Source organism: Melanerpes formicivorus, unplaced genomic scaffold (genome assembly GCF_026170545.1).
Source record: "Melanerpes formicivorus ecotype bairdi unplaced genomic scaffold, bMelFor1.0.p_v2 SCAF_381, whole genome shotgun sequence".
NCBI lineage: Eukaryota > Metazoa > Chordata > Aves > Piciformes > Picidae > Melanerpes > Melanerpes formicivorus.
Window position 1 is genome coordinate 1,779 of NW_027142733.1, and position 16,117 is coordinate 17,895.

At 55.3% G+C, this 16,117-nt stretch overlaps 1 protein-coding gene across 1 annotated transcript; it reads left to right on the forward strand.

Annotated features, from left to right (window-relative positions):
• Positions 1-1,652: 1,652 nt before the first annotated feature.
• Positions 1,653-14,954, forward strand: LOC137459606 (uncharacterized; the record flags this gene model as incomplete). The annotated part of the gene is made up of 8 exons (XM_068170427.1): positions 1,653-1,833; positions 2,434-2,535; positions 4,765-5,029; positions 9,478-9,639; positions 9,733-9,811; positions 10,827-11,197; positions 11,798-11,899; positions 14,129-14,954. Coding segments are annotated over 6 exons (817 nt in total), but the record flags the coding sequence as incomplete, so codon positions are not given.
• Positions 14,955-16,117: the final 1,163 nt, after the last annotated feature.

The window sequence follows — 16,117 nt, forward strand, 5'->3', positions numbered from 1 at the left end:
GTGGGCATCTAAGTTGGGGAATCTGGGGGGGTCCTGAAGGAGTTCGGGGGTTCTCCTCAAGCTATGAGCCGACACACAGACAGATGTTAACGGACTTTCTTTGATCATTCCAGGTCTGGTGTGCTGGGACTGGCAGGATCTTCCTGAGCTGTCCACGTACAGTTTCTGTCGACACTCTTCAGCTCGTACATCCGGTTTGCTGACAGAGGGTGTGGGGTTTGTGGGGCCCGGCAGCGAGACTTTTCCAAAGAGGAGCTCTTCAGGGCAGCTCCAAGGTTAGGTTTGGATTCTCCTGGAGTCGCACACAGAACGAGTCTCACGATTCCAGTGGTCTAATTTCATAGCTGCATTTTCTTCTCTCTGCCTAGGTGACAGGACGACCTCACTAATGAAGAGAGATAGCCTGAGCTCTGCAGGAACCTTGAACCCAAGCAGCCAGTGCCTTCTGTGAGTACAAGCTGTCCTTGCTCAACGTGGAAGTAGTTGAGAGCTGAAGCCAGACCACACCATAATTCCCTCAGCTTCCTCTTCTGCAGATTAAACAGTCCCAGTTCCTTCAGCCACTCCTCATAAGGCTTGTTATCCAGACCCCTCACCAGCTTTGTGGCCGTTCTCTGGACTCACTCTCTCACAAGGGGTGTCCTGGGGAACACCACTTGTGCCCGGCCGGCCACCGGCTGGGTTTAACTCTGTTCCCCACCGCTCTTGGGGCCCGGCCGTCCATCCTGTTCTGCTGTCCAGCAGTCCCTTTGAAAAAAAATCCATCTGAAAAAGGAAGTAGCAGAGAAGGAAAGCTGAAGCTGCAAAGATTGCAGTCCCCTCAGTTCTGGTTGTAGCCAGGTGGGGGTTGGTCTCTTCTCCCAGGCAAGCAGCACCAGAGCAAGAGGACACAGTCTCAAGCTGTGCCAGGGGAGGTTTAGGCTGGATGTTAGGAAGAAGGTCTTCATAGAATAGAATAGAGCAGGTTGAAAGAGAGATTGGCCTTTGGAATGTGCTGCTCAGTGAGGTGGTGCCCAGGGAGTCACCATCACTGGAAGTGTTTAGAAAGAGACTGGATGAGGCACTCAGTGCCATGGTTTAGTTGATTAGATGGTGTTGGAATGGAATGGTATGGAATGGAATGGAATAGAAAAGAATAGACCAGACCGAGTTGGAAGAGACCTTCAAGATCATCGTGTCCAACCTATCATCCAACACCACCTAATCAACTAAACCATGCAACCAAGCACCCTATCCAGTCTCCTCCTGAACACCTCCAAAGATGGTGACTCCACCACCTCCCTGGGCAGCCCATTCCAATGGGCCATCACTCTCTCTGTGCAGAACCTCTTCCTAACCTCTAGCCTAAACCTCCCCTGGTGCAGCCTGAGACTGTGTCCTCTTGCTGGGCCCGGTGATGATCAAAGTTCTTTTCCAACCTGCTTACTCCTGTTTGGTTTTATTCTCCTGTATGAATTGTCAGTTCAAAGCACTCGAGAGAAATGGTGTGATGGCTGTGCTGCAAAGCATCAGACTGGGGACCGAAAGACAACCTCCTGTGGATCGATGTACCGGGATATTCCAGGAACCTCTGTGCTGCCATAGACCTGGGCTTAAACTCATTCCAGATGCCGCGGTGTGTTCCACATGACAATCGCACTCGGCACGTGAAGAGTGGCCAAGAGACTTCCCTTGTTTCCTTTGTGGAAGGCTTTTGTTTGTCCCCCGGCCCCGGGGGCCGTGTTCCTCTCGGGCAGGCTGCGGAGGAGGCTGCCCTCGGCAGCAGGCGTGCCGCAAGCGGAGTGGCGAAGCTGTGTTCCTGGCAGTTCTCTCTCCGCCTGGATCAGGACAAAGGTACCGGCTGACAAGGACTTGCACTGACACAGGGTCAGAGAGCTGAGAGCACCAAAGGGTTTAATTGGTGAGAGCAACAGACTTGGTTGCTGCCACCCGCTGCTAAGGGGTCTGAGTGGGCCCCAAATGGGGTTTGGAGGCAGGTAAAGGTTTCTTTTGGCGTGTGAAGGGGTTTTGTGGGCATCTAGAAGGGGTGTGGAGCCCCCTGAAAGGGTCTGGGATAGTGTCAGGGGGTTCTGGGCTGGTCCACCAGCGGGTCTGGGGACATTAGAAGCGTCTGGGGGTACCTAAAACGGAGCTGGGCGTATCAGATGGGGGGTTTGGGTGCCTCCAAAGGGGTTTTGTGGGCATCTAAGTTGGGGAATCTGTGGGGGTCCTGAAGGAGTTGGGGGGTTCTCAGTGAGGTTTTGGAGTCTCTATGGAGTGCCTGCAGTCTCCTGGAGTGCCTGTGCTTGAAACCCCCCAGAGGCCGCGCAGAGTGGTGCTCACAGTAGCTCTGCAAGCCTGCCATGGGCTCAGGAGGCTGTGCAGCGGTTAAACCTTTTCTTTTGCTCAAGCACAATCTTTCTGAATTCTTTTCTTGGATTTTTTTTTTCCCAGGGTGATGTGAAACTGTCTGATTTTGGGCTAAGCACAGCTGTTCAGAAGTCTCAGAGACCTGAGCTCTACAGGAACCTTGAGCCCAAGCAGCCAGTGCCTTCTGTGAGTACAAGCTGTCCTTGTTCAACGTGGAACTAGTTGAGAGCTGAAGCCAGACCACACCATAATTCCCTTAGCTTCCTCTTCTGCAGATTAAACAGTCCCAGTTCCTTCAGCCACTCCTCATAAGACTTGTTATCCAGACCCCTCACCAGCTTTGTGGCCCTTCTCTGGACTCACTCTCTCACAAGGGGTGTCCTGGGGAACACCACTTGTGCCCGGCCGGCCACCGGCTGGGTTTAACTCTGTTCCCCACCGCTCTTGGGGCCTGGCCATCCATCCTGTTCTGCTGTCCAGCAGTCCCTTTGAAAAAAAATCCATCTGAAAAAAGAAGTAGCAGAGAAGGAAAGCTGAAGCTGCAAAGACTGCAGTCCCCTCAGTTCTTGTGGTACCCTCTGTGAGATCCTAAGCCACCTGAACTGAGCCGGTCAGGCAGCCAAGCTAGTGCAGCAGTGTCTTCTGGAGAGTTGATAGGAGCCAGTTCTATGGGGTTTGTTGAAGTGAGTGGCCAGTTGTTCTACATGAACAATTGTCTTAGTGCTAGCAAGTAGGAGGCTCTGAAGTGTGGTACTTTGAAAGCTCCATTCATACTTGCCCTTCAGGAGGAGCCAGCTCTTTCATTGAAGGATCTTCCTGAGCTGTCCAAGTACAATTTCTGTTGACACTTTTCAGCTCTTACATCCAGGTTGCTGACAGAGGATGTTGGGTTTGTGGGCCCTGGCAGCGACAGTTTTCCAAAGAGGAGCTCTAAGGCCAGCTGCAAGGTTAGGTTTGGATTCTCCAGGGGTGCCTGTGCTTGAAAGCCCCCCAGAGGCCGTGCAGAGTGGTGCTCGCAGTAGCTCTGTGCAAGTCTGCCATGGGCTCAGGAGGCCAGTATCTAGAGAAAGGGAGAGGGAAGGACAGTGACACTTCTAAGACAGTTTTAAAGAAATAATTATGAGAAGAGGCAAATTAATTCTGGGGACTCATGTGATATATCTGTTTAAGAGAAAAAAAAATGAAGGAGGTTTCTGACCATAACCAGGCTGACAAAGCACAGTAATGTGGTTTCCTATGGGATTCAACTCCTCCTGCATTGCACAGGACACTTCAACAGCTGTCCTGACAAGCTCTAAGTAATGAACTTAATCCACCCTGTGCAAGCAATGGGGCAAAAGATTACAAAATCCATGTATGCAATTGAGATGTGTTACATTGGGACGCCCAGGATACACCTCATCAAGCTCTCCTAGTTTTTAGACGCAAGATGGAAGAAGGAAGGGGGAAGACAGAGCAGAAGGTATATTTAAATATGAAACTCCTAGGCTGAAAGAAAAGAAAAACATTTTAAAGAGCACTCAGTGAGACTCTGTCACCAGCATAGCTAATCACAGAATCACTGAGTGTTAGGGGTTGGAAGGGACCCCAAAATAGCATCCGGTCCAACCCCTGTGCCAGTGCAGGATCACCTGGGGCAGGTTTTGAATGTCTCCAGAGACTCCACTAACTCTCTGGGCAGCCTGCTCCAGGGCTCTGGCACACACAGTGAAAAGGTTTTCCCTTCTGTTCCTGTGGAACTTCCTCCTTTTATTCGTCGGACACAGCGAAGCCGCTGGGTCGTGTTGCTGCGGCAAGGTGACCCACCCTGTAGTTCAGGGCCTGGGTCTGTGCCTTCGTGGCAGCCTGTTCCCTTGGCACCCTGTCAGCTTAACAGCCCTGTGCTCGGGGTCTGTGTGACGAGTTGTGGAGCCCTCCATTCCCCCTTCTGTCCCCAGCAGCAGCCCAAGGTCCCTGTAAGCAGGACTGGGGAGGCTGCTTTAGGCAGCTAACAGGAACCAACCTTGCCTGGCCCTTAGGGGGCTGAGGTCAGTCCCTGGGCTCCTGAAGAGGTGGTGTTGCGCTGCTGCCAGGAGGGCCGGCCCGTAGGTGGGGCACGGGCCAGAGCCTGTGGCTCTCTGTGGGGCTTTTTGGGAGTGCTGCTGAGGCCTCACTCTGTCCTGTTGGCATCCTTTGTCAGGGTAGCCAGATCCTAGGCCTGATGTCTATCGTTAGCTCAATTGCAGAATTTCCTCGTCTGCTGTTCCTGTCCGTAAATTTTTGCCAGTGCTTCTGTAATAAAAAGGTTTTTATTTCTCCTGTAACTTGCAAGCTGGTGACCTCCTTAGGAGCACCACTGTGTTGTTCACAAAGTTCTTTGCTGTTGCAAAGCTGGGAGAAGTGTGAGGTTCAGCTGATGAAGTTTCTCTCTTTTAGAAGTGTCTGCTCAGCCGTCCTCTTCCTGGATCTCGGAGCTTTGTCTCTCCCTGTTTGCGGTGCCCCGACAAGGACTTGTGCCGACACATCCTCGGGAAGCTGAAACCACCAAAGGGTTTAATGGGTTTGAGACAAAATTCACCCAACTCATTCTGCGGTGGTGTACGGGAAAGAGTCGGTAGGGGAAGCCGCAGGACAGCCTGCAGCAAAGCTCAGGACTTGTTCCCTCGCCTCTTCCTTCTGCGCGTGTCCTCGTCGGCCGCCTGTAAGCGAGACGCTTCGCCAGCTGGCTTGTTTGAATTCAGTAAAGTTATGGCATGGAAGTTATCTGGTAGGAGTCGTTGCTAAACAGATGTAGTTGAAGCTTTGTATCTTCCGTTCTCTCTACTAGTTATTCTAATCTTGCCCTGTTGGTTTAGCCCATCAGTTTTCATGTTCTCTTCATCTATTAGTAGCAGAAGAAAGGGCCCCTTGATTCCAGTATTTCTTGCTGTAGTTCAGAGGTAGAGTTGGCTTTCCCTCTGACCTTTTATACTTTTACTTTGTGTTAAGTGGAACCCAAAACTGAATAGGATACTTTGTGTAAAGCTTGAGCAGCCCTTAACTTTCGAATTATTATACTGCATGCACTACTGCTTTGCAACATTCACAGGACTGTGGTGGTGTCAGATAGTTCACTTGCATTTAGTTCCTCAGGGGCCAGGCCTTCCTTTGGGCTGATAGTCTTGGCCAAAGCTGCAATGTTCAGTCCTTGCTGTGAAAGGCAGGAGGTGCTGGCTGGGCAGTTTGCTTTATTTTGTGCCTTTTTGGGGGTGAATCAAAGGGAGTGGGGGGATTGTGGGTGGGCTGGTTCTGCCACGTGGGGCAGGGGGCTGCTGCAGCAGAGGAGCAGGTGAGCGAGGGCTGGGGGCCCCCCCCTAAAGTGCTGAAAATTCTCCGAGGGGACCACACTATCTTTAAAAGTGTAAGTACTGGGGTGAGGCGAGGCGGAGGCAAACCTCTGGTTTGCAGCTGGAGAGGGAGGGCTTGGAGTGACTGGTGCGTAAGAAAGCTTTGGAAACGACCCCTGTCTGCCCTCTCTGCTTCTAAAAGGCTTTTAGCATTGGAAAATAAAACCCACGTGGGGGCCCGGCTGCTGCCCACGCCCAGGAAGGTGCTCAGTGCTGCCACCCGGTGTGTAACGGCCGGCAGTGCAGCCGTGCCGTGGCGTGTGCCGCCCCGGGGGAGCTGATTTCTGCAGCCTAACTGCGCTGAATGCTCGAAAATTCTTAGGGGGAGAGCGGAGAGCTTGACTCGAGCGTCGCTATGGATCCGGCGCCTGCGCCCTAGCCCGGATCTGCTTCCCAGTCGCTTCCAGTTCTCTGCCAGTCCTTTGGTGGGGGGAAACTGTTGGGACCGGGAGGGCACCGGGAGGAGGCCATTACTGTGTAGTTTGGTAATACCGACGGCTGCAGCTGGTGCTGAGCTAAACAGAATGATCACAGAAGGCTTTTGCTCTGAAGCCAGAGCTGCCTGCTGGCGGAACGAACGTTTTTCTGACAGCTCTTGGAGGAACATTTCTGTACAGGTGTTCCCCAGGGCTCCTCAGCTGCTCTGAACTCAACGTGTTGTCTTGGAGGGGAATAAAACCCAATGGAAAGCTGAGAGTGAGGTGACAACGCAGGCACCGCCCCCTCAGCGTGGCACCGCCCCCTCAGCGTGGCACCGCCCCCCTCCAGCGTGTCACCGCCTCCCCAGCGTGGCACCGCCCCCCCAGCGTGTCACCGCCCCCCTCCAGCGTGTCACCGCCCCCCCAGCGTGTCACCGCCCCCTCAGCGTGTCACCGCCCCCCCTCCAGCGTGTCACCGCCTCCCCAGCGTGGCACCGCCCCCCCAGCGTGTCACCGCCGCCCCCAGCGTGTCACCGCCCCCCCCAGCGTGTCACCGCCCCCCCCAGCGTGTCACCGCCCCCCCCAGCGTGTCACCGCCCCCCCCAGCGTGTCACCGCCCCCCCCAGCGTGTCACCGCCCCCCCCAGCGTGTCACCGCCCCCCCAGCGTGTCACCGCCCCCCCCCAGCGTGTCACCGCCCCCCCAGCGTGTCACCGCCCCCCCCAGCGTGTCACCGCCCCCCCCCAGCGTGTCACCGCCCCCCCCAGCGTGTCACCGCCCCCCCCAGCGTGTCACCGCCCCCCCTCCAGCGTGTCACCGCCCCCCTCCAGCGTGTCACCGCCCCCCTCCAGCGTGTCACCGCCCCCCTCCAGCGTGTCACCGCCCCCCTCAGCGTGTCACCGCCCCCCTCCAGCGTGTCACCGCCTCCCCCAGCGTGTCACCGCCCCCCCCAGCGTGTCACCGCCCCCCTCCAGCGTGTCACCGCCTCCTCAGCGTGGCACCGCCTCCCCAGCGTGTCACCGCCCCCCCCAGCGTGTCACCGCCCCCCAGCGTGTCACCGCCCCCCCCAGCGTGTCACCGCCCCCCCAGCGTGTCACCGCCCCCCCCAGCGTGTCACCGCCCCCCCCAGCGTGTCACCGCCCCCCCCCAGCGTGTCACCGCCCCCCTCCAGCGTGTCACCGCCCCCCAGCCTGAACCCCACCCCCCAGCATGGCACCGCCGTCAACAACATGGCGCCAGATGCTTTCAGGGTTGTGGCTCGTAGAGGTTGCAGCTCTTCTGCTGTGTCCCAGGTCAGTGCCAGTCTCTGCTGCTTTGTGGGGTTTCTCTATAGCAGCCGCTGGAGGTGCGCGGGGCTTGGGGGGGTGGCCACCGGCGGGGCAGCGCGGGGCTTTTGGGGGGGGGGGGGGGGGGCGTGTCCGGGCTTGGCCGGTGGGGCTCTGCGGGGGTGGCGGCTGCTGCCTCAACCGTACCCAGAGGCCCCGTGGGAGCTCAATGCTGCCACCCTGTGTGTAATGGCGGGCAGTGCAGCCGTGCCGCGGCGTGTGCCGCCCCGGGGGAGCTCAATGCTGCCACCCGGTGTGTAATGGCCGGCAGTGCAGCCGTACCGCGGCGTGTGTCGCCCCGTGGGAGCTCAGTGCTCAACCCTGTGTGTAATGGCCGCAGTGCAGCCGTGCCGCGGCGTGTGCCGCCCCGTGGGAGCTAATTTCTGCAGCCTAACTGCGCCGAATGCTCGAAAATTCTTAAGGGAAGAGCGGAGAGCTTGACTCGAGTGTCGCTATGGATCCGGCGCCTGCGCCCTAGCCCGGCTCTGCTGGCGCCAGAGGGGCAGCGTCCCGGTGGTCGCTATGGATCCGGCGCCTGCGCCCTAGCCCGGCTCTGCTCGCGCCAGGGGGGCAGCGTCCCGGTGGTCGCTATGGAAAAAAAATCCATCTGAAAAAAGAAGTAGCAGAGAAGGAAAGCTGAAGCTGCGAAGATTGCAGTCCCCTCAGTTCTGGTTGTAGCCGGGTGGGGGTTGGTCTCTTCTCCCAGGCAAGCAGCACCAGAACAAGAGGACACAGTCTCAAGCTGTGCCAGGGGAGGTTTAGGCTGGATGTTAGGAAGAGGCTTACAGCTTGGCCAAAGACTCTTCCGATCCCTGTCTTCTGGTCGTGACCAGCAGCGTGCACGGGTGGCCAAGAAGGCCACTGGCAACCTGGCCAATATCAGGATCAGAGTGGCCAGCAGGAGCAGGGAGGTCATTCTGCCCCTGCACTTGGCACTGGTTAGGGCACACCTTGAGTCCCGTGTCCAGTTCTGGGCCCCTCCGTTTAAGCAAGACGTTGAGTTGCTGGAAGGTGTCCGGAGAAGGGCAACAAAGCTGGGGAGGGGTTTGGAGCACAGGCCTGTGAGGAGAGGCTGAGGGAGCTGGGGTTGCTTAGCCTGGAGAAGAGGAGGCTCAGGGGAGACCTTCTTGCTTTCTACGACTCCCTGAAGGGAGGTTGTAGCCAGGTGGGGGTTGGTCTCTTCTTCCAGGCAAGCAGCACCAGAACAAGAGGACACAGTCTCAAGCTGTGCCAGGGGAGGTTTAGGCTAGAGGTTAGGAAGAGGTTCTGCACAGAGAGAGTGATTGCCCATTGGAATGGGCTGCCCAGGGAGGTGGTGGAGTCACCATCTTTGGAGGTGTTCAGGAGGAGACTGGATAGGGTGCTTGGTTGCATGGTTTAGTTGATTAGGTGGTGTTGGATGATAGCTTGGACACGATGATCTTGAAGGTCTCTTCCAACCTGGTCCATTCCATCCCATTCCAATCAACTAAACCATGGCACTGAGTGCCTCATCCAGTCTCTTTCTAAACACTTCCAGTGATGGTGACTCCACCACCTCCCTGGGCAGCACATTCCAAAGGCCAATCTCTCTTTCAACCTGCTCTATTCTATTCTATGAAGACCTTCTTCCTAACATCCTGGTTTCATTGGTGAGAGCAACAGACTTGGTTGCTGCCACCCGCTGCTAAGGGGTCTGAGTGGCCCCCAAATGGGGTTTGGAGGCAGATAAAGGTTTCTTTTGGCATATGAAGGGGTTTTGTGGGCATCTAGAAGGGGTGTGGAGCCCCCTGAAAGGGTCTGGGATAGTGTCAGGGGGTTCTGGGCTGGTCCACCAGCGGGTCTGGGGACATTAGAAGCGTCTGGGGGTACCTAAAACGGAGCTGGGCGTATCAGATGGGGGGTTTGGGTGCCTCCAAAGGGGTTTTGTGGGCATCTAAGTTGGGGAATCTGGGGGGGTCCTGAAGGAGTTCGGGGGTTCTCCTCAAGCTATGAGCCGACACACAGACAGATGTTAACGGACTTTCTTTGATCATTCCAGGTCTGGTGTGCTGGGACTGGCAGGATCTTCCTGAGCTGTCCACGTACAGTTTCTGTCGACACTCTTCAGCTCGTACATCCGGTTTGCTGACAGAGGGTGTGGGGTTTGTGGGGCCCGGCAGCGAGACTTTTCCAAAGAGGAGCTCTTCAGGGCAGCTCCAAGGTTAGGTTTGGATTCTCCTGGAGTCGCACACAGAACGAGTCTCACGATTCCAGTGGTCTAATTTCATAGCTGCATTTTCTTCTCTCTGCCTAGGTGACAGGACGACCTCACTAATCAAGAGAGATAGCCTGAGCTCTGCAGGAACCTTGAACCCAAGCAGCCAGTGCCTTCTGTGAGTACAAGCTGTCCTTGCTCAACGTGGAAGTAGTTGAGAGCTGAAGCCAGACCACACCATAATTCCCTCAGCTTCCTCTTCTGCAGATTAAACAGTCCCAGTTCCTTCAGCCACTCCTCATAAGGCTTGTTATCCAGACCCCTCACCAGCTTTGTGGCCGTTCTCTGGACTCACTCTCTCACAAGGGGTGTCCTGGGGAACACCACTTGTGCCCGGCCGGCCACCGGCTGGGTTTAACTCTGTTCCCCACCGCTCTTGGGGCCCGGCCGTCCATCCTGTTCTGCTGTCCAGCAGTCCCTTTGAAAAAAAATCCATCTGAAAAAGGAAGTAGCAGAGAAGGAAAGCTGAAGCTGCAAAGATTGCAGTCCCCTCAGTTCTGGTTGTAGCCAGGTGGGGGTTGGTCTCTTCTCCCAGGCAAGCAGCACCAGAGCAAGAGGACACAGTCTCAAGCTGTGCCAGGGGAGGTTTAGGCTGGATGTTAGGAAGAAGGTCTTCATAGAATAGAATAGAGCAGGTTGAAAGAGAGATTGGCCTTTGGAATGTGCTGCTCAGTGAGGTGGTGCCCAGGGAGTCACCATCACTGGAAGTGTTTAGAAAGAGACTGGATGAGGCACTCAGTGCCATGGTTTAGTTGATTAGATGGTGTTGGAATGGAATGGTATGGAATGGAATGGAATAGAAAAGAATAGACCAGACCGAGTTGGAAGAGACCTTCAAGATCATCGTGTCCAACCTATCATCCAACACCACCTAATCAACTAAACCATGCAACCAAGCACCCTATCCAGTCTCCTCCTGAACACCTCCAAAGATGGTGACTCCACCACCTCCCTGGGCAGCCCATTCCAATGGGCCATCACTCTCTCTGTGCAGAACCTCTTCCTAACCTCTAGCCTAAACCTCCCCTGGTGCAGCCTGAGACTGTGTCCTCTTGCTGGGCCCGGTGATGATCAAAGTTCTTTTCCAACCTGCTTACTCCTGTTTGGTTTTATTCTCCTGTATGAATTGTCAGTTCAAAGCACTCGAGAGAAATGGTGTGATGGCTGTGCTGCAAAGCATCAGACTGGGGACCGAAAGACAACCTCCTGTGGATCGATGTACCGGGATATTCCAGGAACCTCTGTGCTGCCATAGACCTGGGCTTAAACTCATTCCAGATGCCGCGGTGTGTTCCACATGACAATCGCACTCGGCACGTGAAGAGTGGCCAAGAGACTTCCCTTGTTTCCTTTGTGGAAGGCTTTTGTTTGTCCCCCGGCCCCGGGGGCCGTGTTCCTCTCGGGCAGGCTGCGGAGGAGGCTGCCCTCGGCAGCAGGCGTGCCGCAAGCGGAGTGGCGAAGCTGTGTTCCTGGCAGTTCTCTCTCCGCCTGGATCAGGACAAAGGTACCGGCTGACAAGGACTTGCACTGACACAGGGTCAGAGAGCTGAGAGCACCAAAGGGTTTAATTGGTGAGAGCAACAGACTTGGTTGCTGCCACCCGCTGCTAAGGGGTCTGAGTGGGCCCCAAATGGGGTTTGGAGGCAGGTAAAGGTTTCTTTTGGCGTGTGAAGGGGTTTTGTGGGCATCTAGAAGGGGTGTGGAGCCCCCTGAAAGGGTCTGGGATAGTGTCAGGGGGTTCTGGGCTGGTCCACCAGCGGGTCTGGGGACATTAGAAGCGTCTGGGGGTACCTAAAACGGAGCTGGGCGTATCAGATGGGGGGTTTGGGTGCCTCCAAAGGGGTTTTGTGGGCATCTAAGTTGGGGAATCTGTGGGGGTCCTGAAGGAGTTGGGGGGTTCTCAGTGAGGTTTTGGAGTCTCTATGGAGTGCCTGCAGTCTCCTGGAGTGCCTGTGCTTGAAACCCCCCAGAGGCCGCGCAGAGTGGTGCTCACAGTAGCTCTGCAAGCCTGCCATGGGCTCAGGAGGCTGTGCAGCGGTTAAACCTTTTCTTTTGCTCAAGCACAATCTTTCTGAATTCTTTTCTTGGATTTTTTTTTTCCCAGGGTGATGTGAAACTGTCTGATTTTGGGCTAAGCACAGCTGTTCAGAAGTCTCAGAGACCTGAGCTCTACAGGAACCTTGAGCCCAAGCAGCCAGTGCCTTCTGTGAGTACAAGCTGTCCTTGTTCAACGTGGAACTAGTTGAGAGCTGAAGCCAGACCACACCATAATTCCCTTAGCTTCCTCTTCTGCAGATTAAACAGTCCCAGTTCCTTCAGCCACTCCTCATAAGACTTGTTATCCAGACCCCTCACCAGCTTTGTGGCCCTTCTCTGGACTCACTCTCTCACAAGGGGTGTCCTGGGGAACACCACTTGTGCCCGGCCGGCCACCGGCTGGGTTTAACTCTGTTCCCCACCGCTCTTGGGGCCTGGCCATCCATCCTGTTCTGCTGTCCAGCAGTCCCTTTGAAAAAAAATCCATCTGAAAAAAGAAGTAGCAGAGAAGGAAAGCTGAAGCTGCAAAGACTGCAGTCCCCTCAGTTCTTGTGGTACCCTCTGTGAGATCCTAAGCCACCTGAACTGAGCCGGTCAGGCAGCCAAGCTAGTGCAGCAGTGTCTTCTGGAGAGTTGATAGGAGCCAGTTCTATGGGGTTTGTTGAAGTGAGTGGCCAGTTGTTCTACATGAACAATTGTCTTAGTGCTAGCAAGTAGGAGGCTCTGAAGTGTGGTACTTTGAAAGCTCCATTCATACTTGCCCTTCAGGAGGAGCCAGCTCTTTCATTGAAGGATCTTCCTGAGCTGCCCAAGTACAATTTCTGTTGACACTTTTCAGCTCTTACATCCAGGTTGCTGACAGAGGATGTTGGGTTTGTGGGCCCTGGCAGCGACAGTTTTCCAAAGAGGAGCTCTAAGGCCAGCTGCAAGGTTAGGTTTGGATTCTCCAGGGGTGCCTGTGCTTGAAAGCCCCCCAGAGGCCGTGCAGAGTGGTGCTCGCAGTAGCTCTGTGCAAGTCTGCCATGGGCTCAGGAGGCCAGTATCTAGAGAAAGGGAGAGGGAAGGACAGTGACACTTCTAAGACAGTTTTAAAGAAATAATTATGAGAAGAGGCAAATTAATTCTGGGGACTCATGTGATATATCTGTTTAAGAGAAAAAAAAATGAAGGAGGTTTCTGACCATAACCAGGCTGACAAAGCACAGTAATGTGGTTTCCTATGGGATTCAACTCCTCCTGCATTGCACAGGACACTTCAACAGCTGTCCTGACAAGCTCTAAGTAATGAACTTAATCCACCCTGTGCAAGCAATGGGGCAAAAGATTACAAAATCCATGTATGCAATTGAGATGTGTTACATTGGGACGCCCAGGATACACCTCATCAAGCTCTCCTAGTTTTTAGACGCAAGATGGAAGAAGGAAGGGGGAAGACAGAGCAGAAGGTATATTTAAATATGAAACTCCTAGGCTGAAAGAAAAGAAAAACATTTTAAAGAGCACTCAGTGAGACTCTGTCACCAGCATAGCTAATCACAGAATCACTGAGTGTTAGGGGTTGGAAGGGACCCCAAAATAGCATCCGGTCCAACCCCTGTGCCAGTGCAGGATCACCTGGGGCAGGTTTTGAATGTCTCCAGAGACTCCACTAACTCTCTGGGCAGCCTGCTCCAGGGCTCTGGCACACACAGTGAAAAGGTTTTCCCTTCTGTTCCTGTGGAACTTCCTCCTTTTATTCGTCGGACACAGCGAAGCCGCTGGGTCGTGTTGCTGCGGCAAGGTGACCCACCCTGTAGTTCAGGGCCTGGGTCTGTGCCTTCGTGGCAGCCTGTTCCCTTGGCACCCTGTCAGCTTAACAGCCCTGTGCTCGGGGTCTGTGTGACGAGTTGTGGAGCCCTCCATTCCCCCTTCTGTCCCCAGCAGCAGCCCAAGGTCCCTGTAAGCAGGACTGGGGAGGCTGCTTTAGGCAGCTAACAGGAACCAACCTTGCCTGGCCCTTAGGGGGCTGAGGTCAGTCCCTGGGCTCCTGAAGAGGTGGTGTTGCGCTGCTGCCAGGAGGGCCGGCCCGTAGGTGGGGCACGGGCCAGAGCCTGTGGCTCTCTGTGGGGCTTTTTGGGAGTGCTGCTGAGGCCTCACTCTGTCCTGTTGGCATCCTTTGTCAGGGTAGCCAGATCCTAGGCCTGATGTCTATCGTTAGCTCAATTGCAGAATTTCCTCGTCTGCTGTTCCTGTCCGTAAATTTTTGCCAGTGCTTCTGTAATAAAAAGGTTTTTATTTCTCCTGTAACTTGCAAGCTGGTGACCTCCTTAGGAGCACCACTGTGTTGTTCACAAAGTTCTTTGCTGTTGCAAAGCTGGGAGAAGTGTGAGGTTCAGCTGATGAAGTTTCTCTCTTTTAGAAGTGTCTGCTCAGCCGTCCTCTTCCTGGATCTCGGAGCTTTGTCTCTCCCTGTTTGCGGTGCCCCGACAAGGACTTGTGCCGACACATCCTCGGGAAGCTGAAACCACCAAAGGGTTTAATGGGTTTGAGACAAAATTCACCCAACTCATTCTGCGGTGGTGTACGGGAAAGAGTCGGTAGGGGAAGCTGCAGGACAGCCTGCAGCAAAGCTCAGGACTTGTTCCCTCGCCTCTTCCTTCTGCGCGTGTCCTCGTCGGCCGCCTGTAAGCGAGACGCTTCGCCAGCTGGCTTGTTTGAATTCAGTAAAGTTATGGCATGGAAGTTATCTGGTAGGAGTCGTTGCTAAACAGATGTAGTTGAAGCTTTGTATCTTCCGTTCTCTCTACTAGTTATTCTAATCTTGCCCTGTTGGTTTAGCCCATCAGTTTTCATGTTCTCTTCATCTATTAGTAGCAGAAGAAAGGGCCCCTTGATTCCAGTATTTCTTGCTGTAGTTCAGAGGTAGCGTTGGCTTTCCCTCTGACCTTTTATACTTTTACTTTGTGTTAAGTGGAACCCAAAACTGAATAGGATACTTTGTGTAAAGCTTGAGCAGCCCTTAACTTTCGAATTATTATACTGCATGCACTACTGCTTTGCAACATTCACAGGACTGTGGTGGTGTCAGATAGTTCACTTGCATTTAGTTCCTCAGGGGCCAGGCCTTCCTTTGGGCTGATAGTCTTGGCCAAAGCTGCAATGTTCAGTCCTTGCTGTGAAAGGCAGGAGGTGCTGGCTGGGCAGTTTGCTTTATTTTGTGCCTTTTTGGGGGTGAATCAAAGGGAGTGGGGGGATTGTGGGTGGGCTGGTTCTGCCACGTGGGGCAGGGGGCTGCTGCAGCAGAGGAGCAGGTGAGCGAGGGCTGGGGGCCCCCCCCTAAAGTGCTGAAAATTCTCCGAGGGGACCACACTATCTTTAAAAGTGTAAGTACTGGGGTGAGGCGAGGCGGAGGCAAACCTCTGGTTTGCAGCTGGAGAGGGAGGGCTTGGAGTGACTGGTGCGTAAGAAAGCTTTGGAAACGACCCCTGTCTGCCCTCTCTGCTTCTAAAAGGCTTTTAGCATTGGAAAATAAAACCCACGTGGGGGCCCGGCTGCTGCCCACGCCCAGGAAGGTGCTCAGTGCTGCCACCCGGTGTGTAACGGCCGGCAGTGCAGCCGTGCCGTGGCGTGTGCCGCCCCGGGGGAGCTGATTTCTGCAGCCTAACTGCGCTGAATGCTCGAAAATTCTTAGGGGGAGAGCGGAGAGCTTGACTCGAGCGTCGCTATGGATCCGGCGCCTGCGCCCTAGCCCGGATCTGCTTCCCAGTCGCTTCCAGTTCTCTGCCAGTCCTTTGGTGGGGGGAAACTGTTGGGACCGGGAGGGCACCGGGAGGAGGCCATTACTGTGTAGTTTGGTAATACCGACGGCTGCAGCTGGTGCTGAGCTAAACAGAATGATCACAGAAGGCTTTTGCTCTGAAGCCAGAGCTGCCTGCTGGCGGAACGAACGTTTTTCTGACAGCTCTTGGAGGAACATTTCTGTACAGGTGTTCCCCAGGGCTCCTCAGCTGCTCTGAACTCAACGTGTTGTCTTGGAGGGGAATAAAACCCAATGGAAAGCTGAGAGTGAGGTGACAACGCAGGCACCGCCCCCTCAGCGTGGCACCGCCCCCTCAGCGTGTCACCGCCCCCCTCCAGCGTGTCACCGCCTCCCCAGCGTGGCACCGCCCCCCCCAGCGTGTCACCGCCCCCCTCCAGCGTGTCACCGCCCCCCCAGCGTGTCACCGCCCCCTCAGCGTGTCACCGCCCCCCTCCAGCGTGTCACCGCCTCCCCAGCGTGTCACCGCCCCCCCAGCGTGTCACCGCCCCCCCCCAGCGTGTCACCGCCCCCCCCAGCGTGTCACCGCCCCCCCAGCGTGTCACCGCCCCCCCCAGCGTGTCACCGCCCCCCCCCAGCGTGTCACCGCCC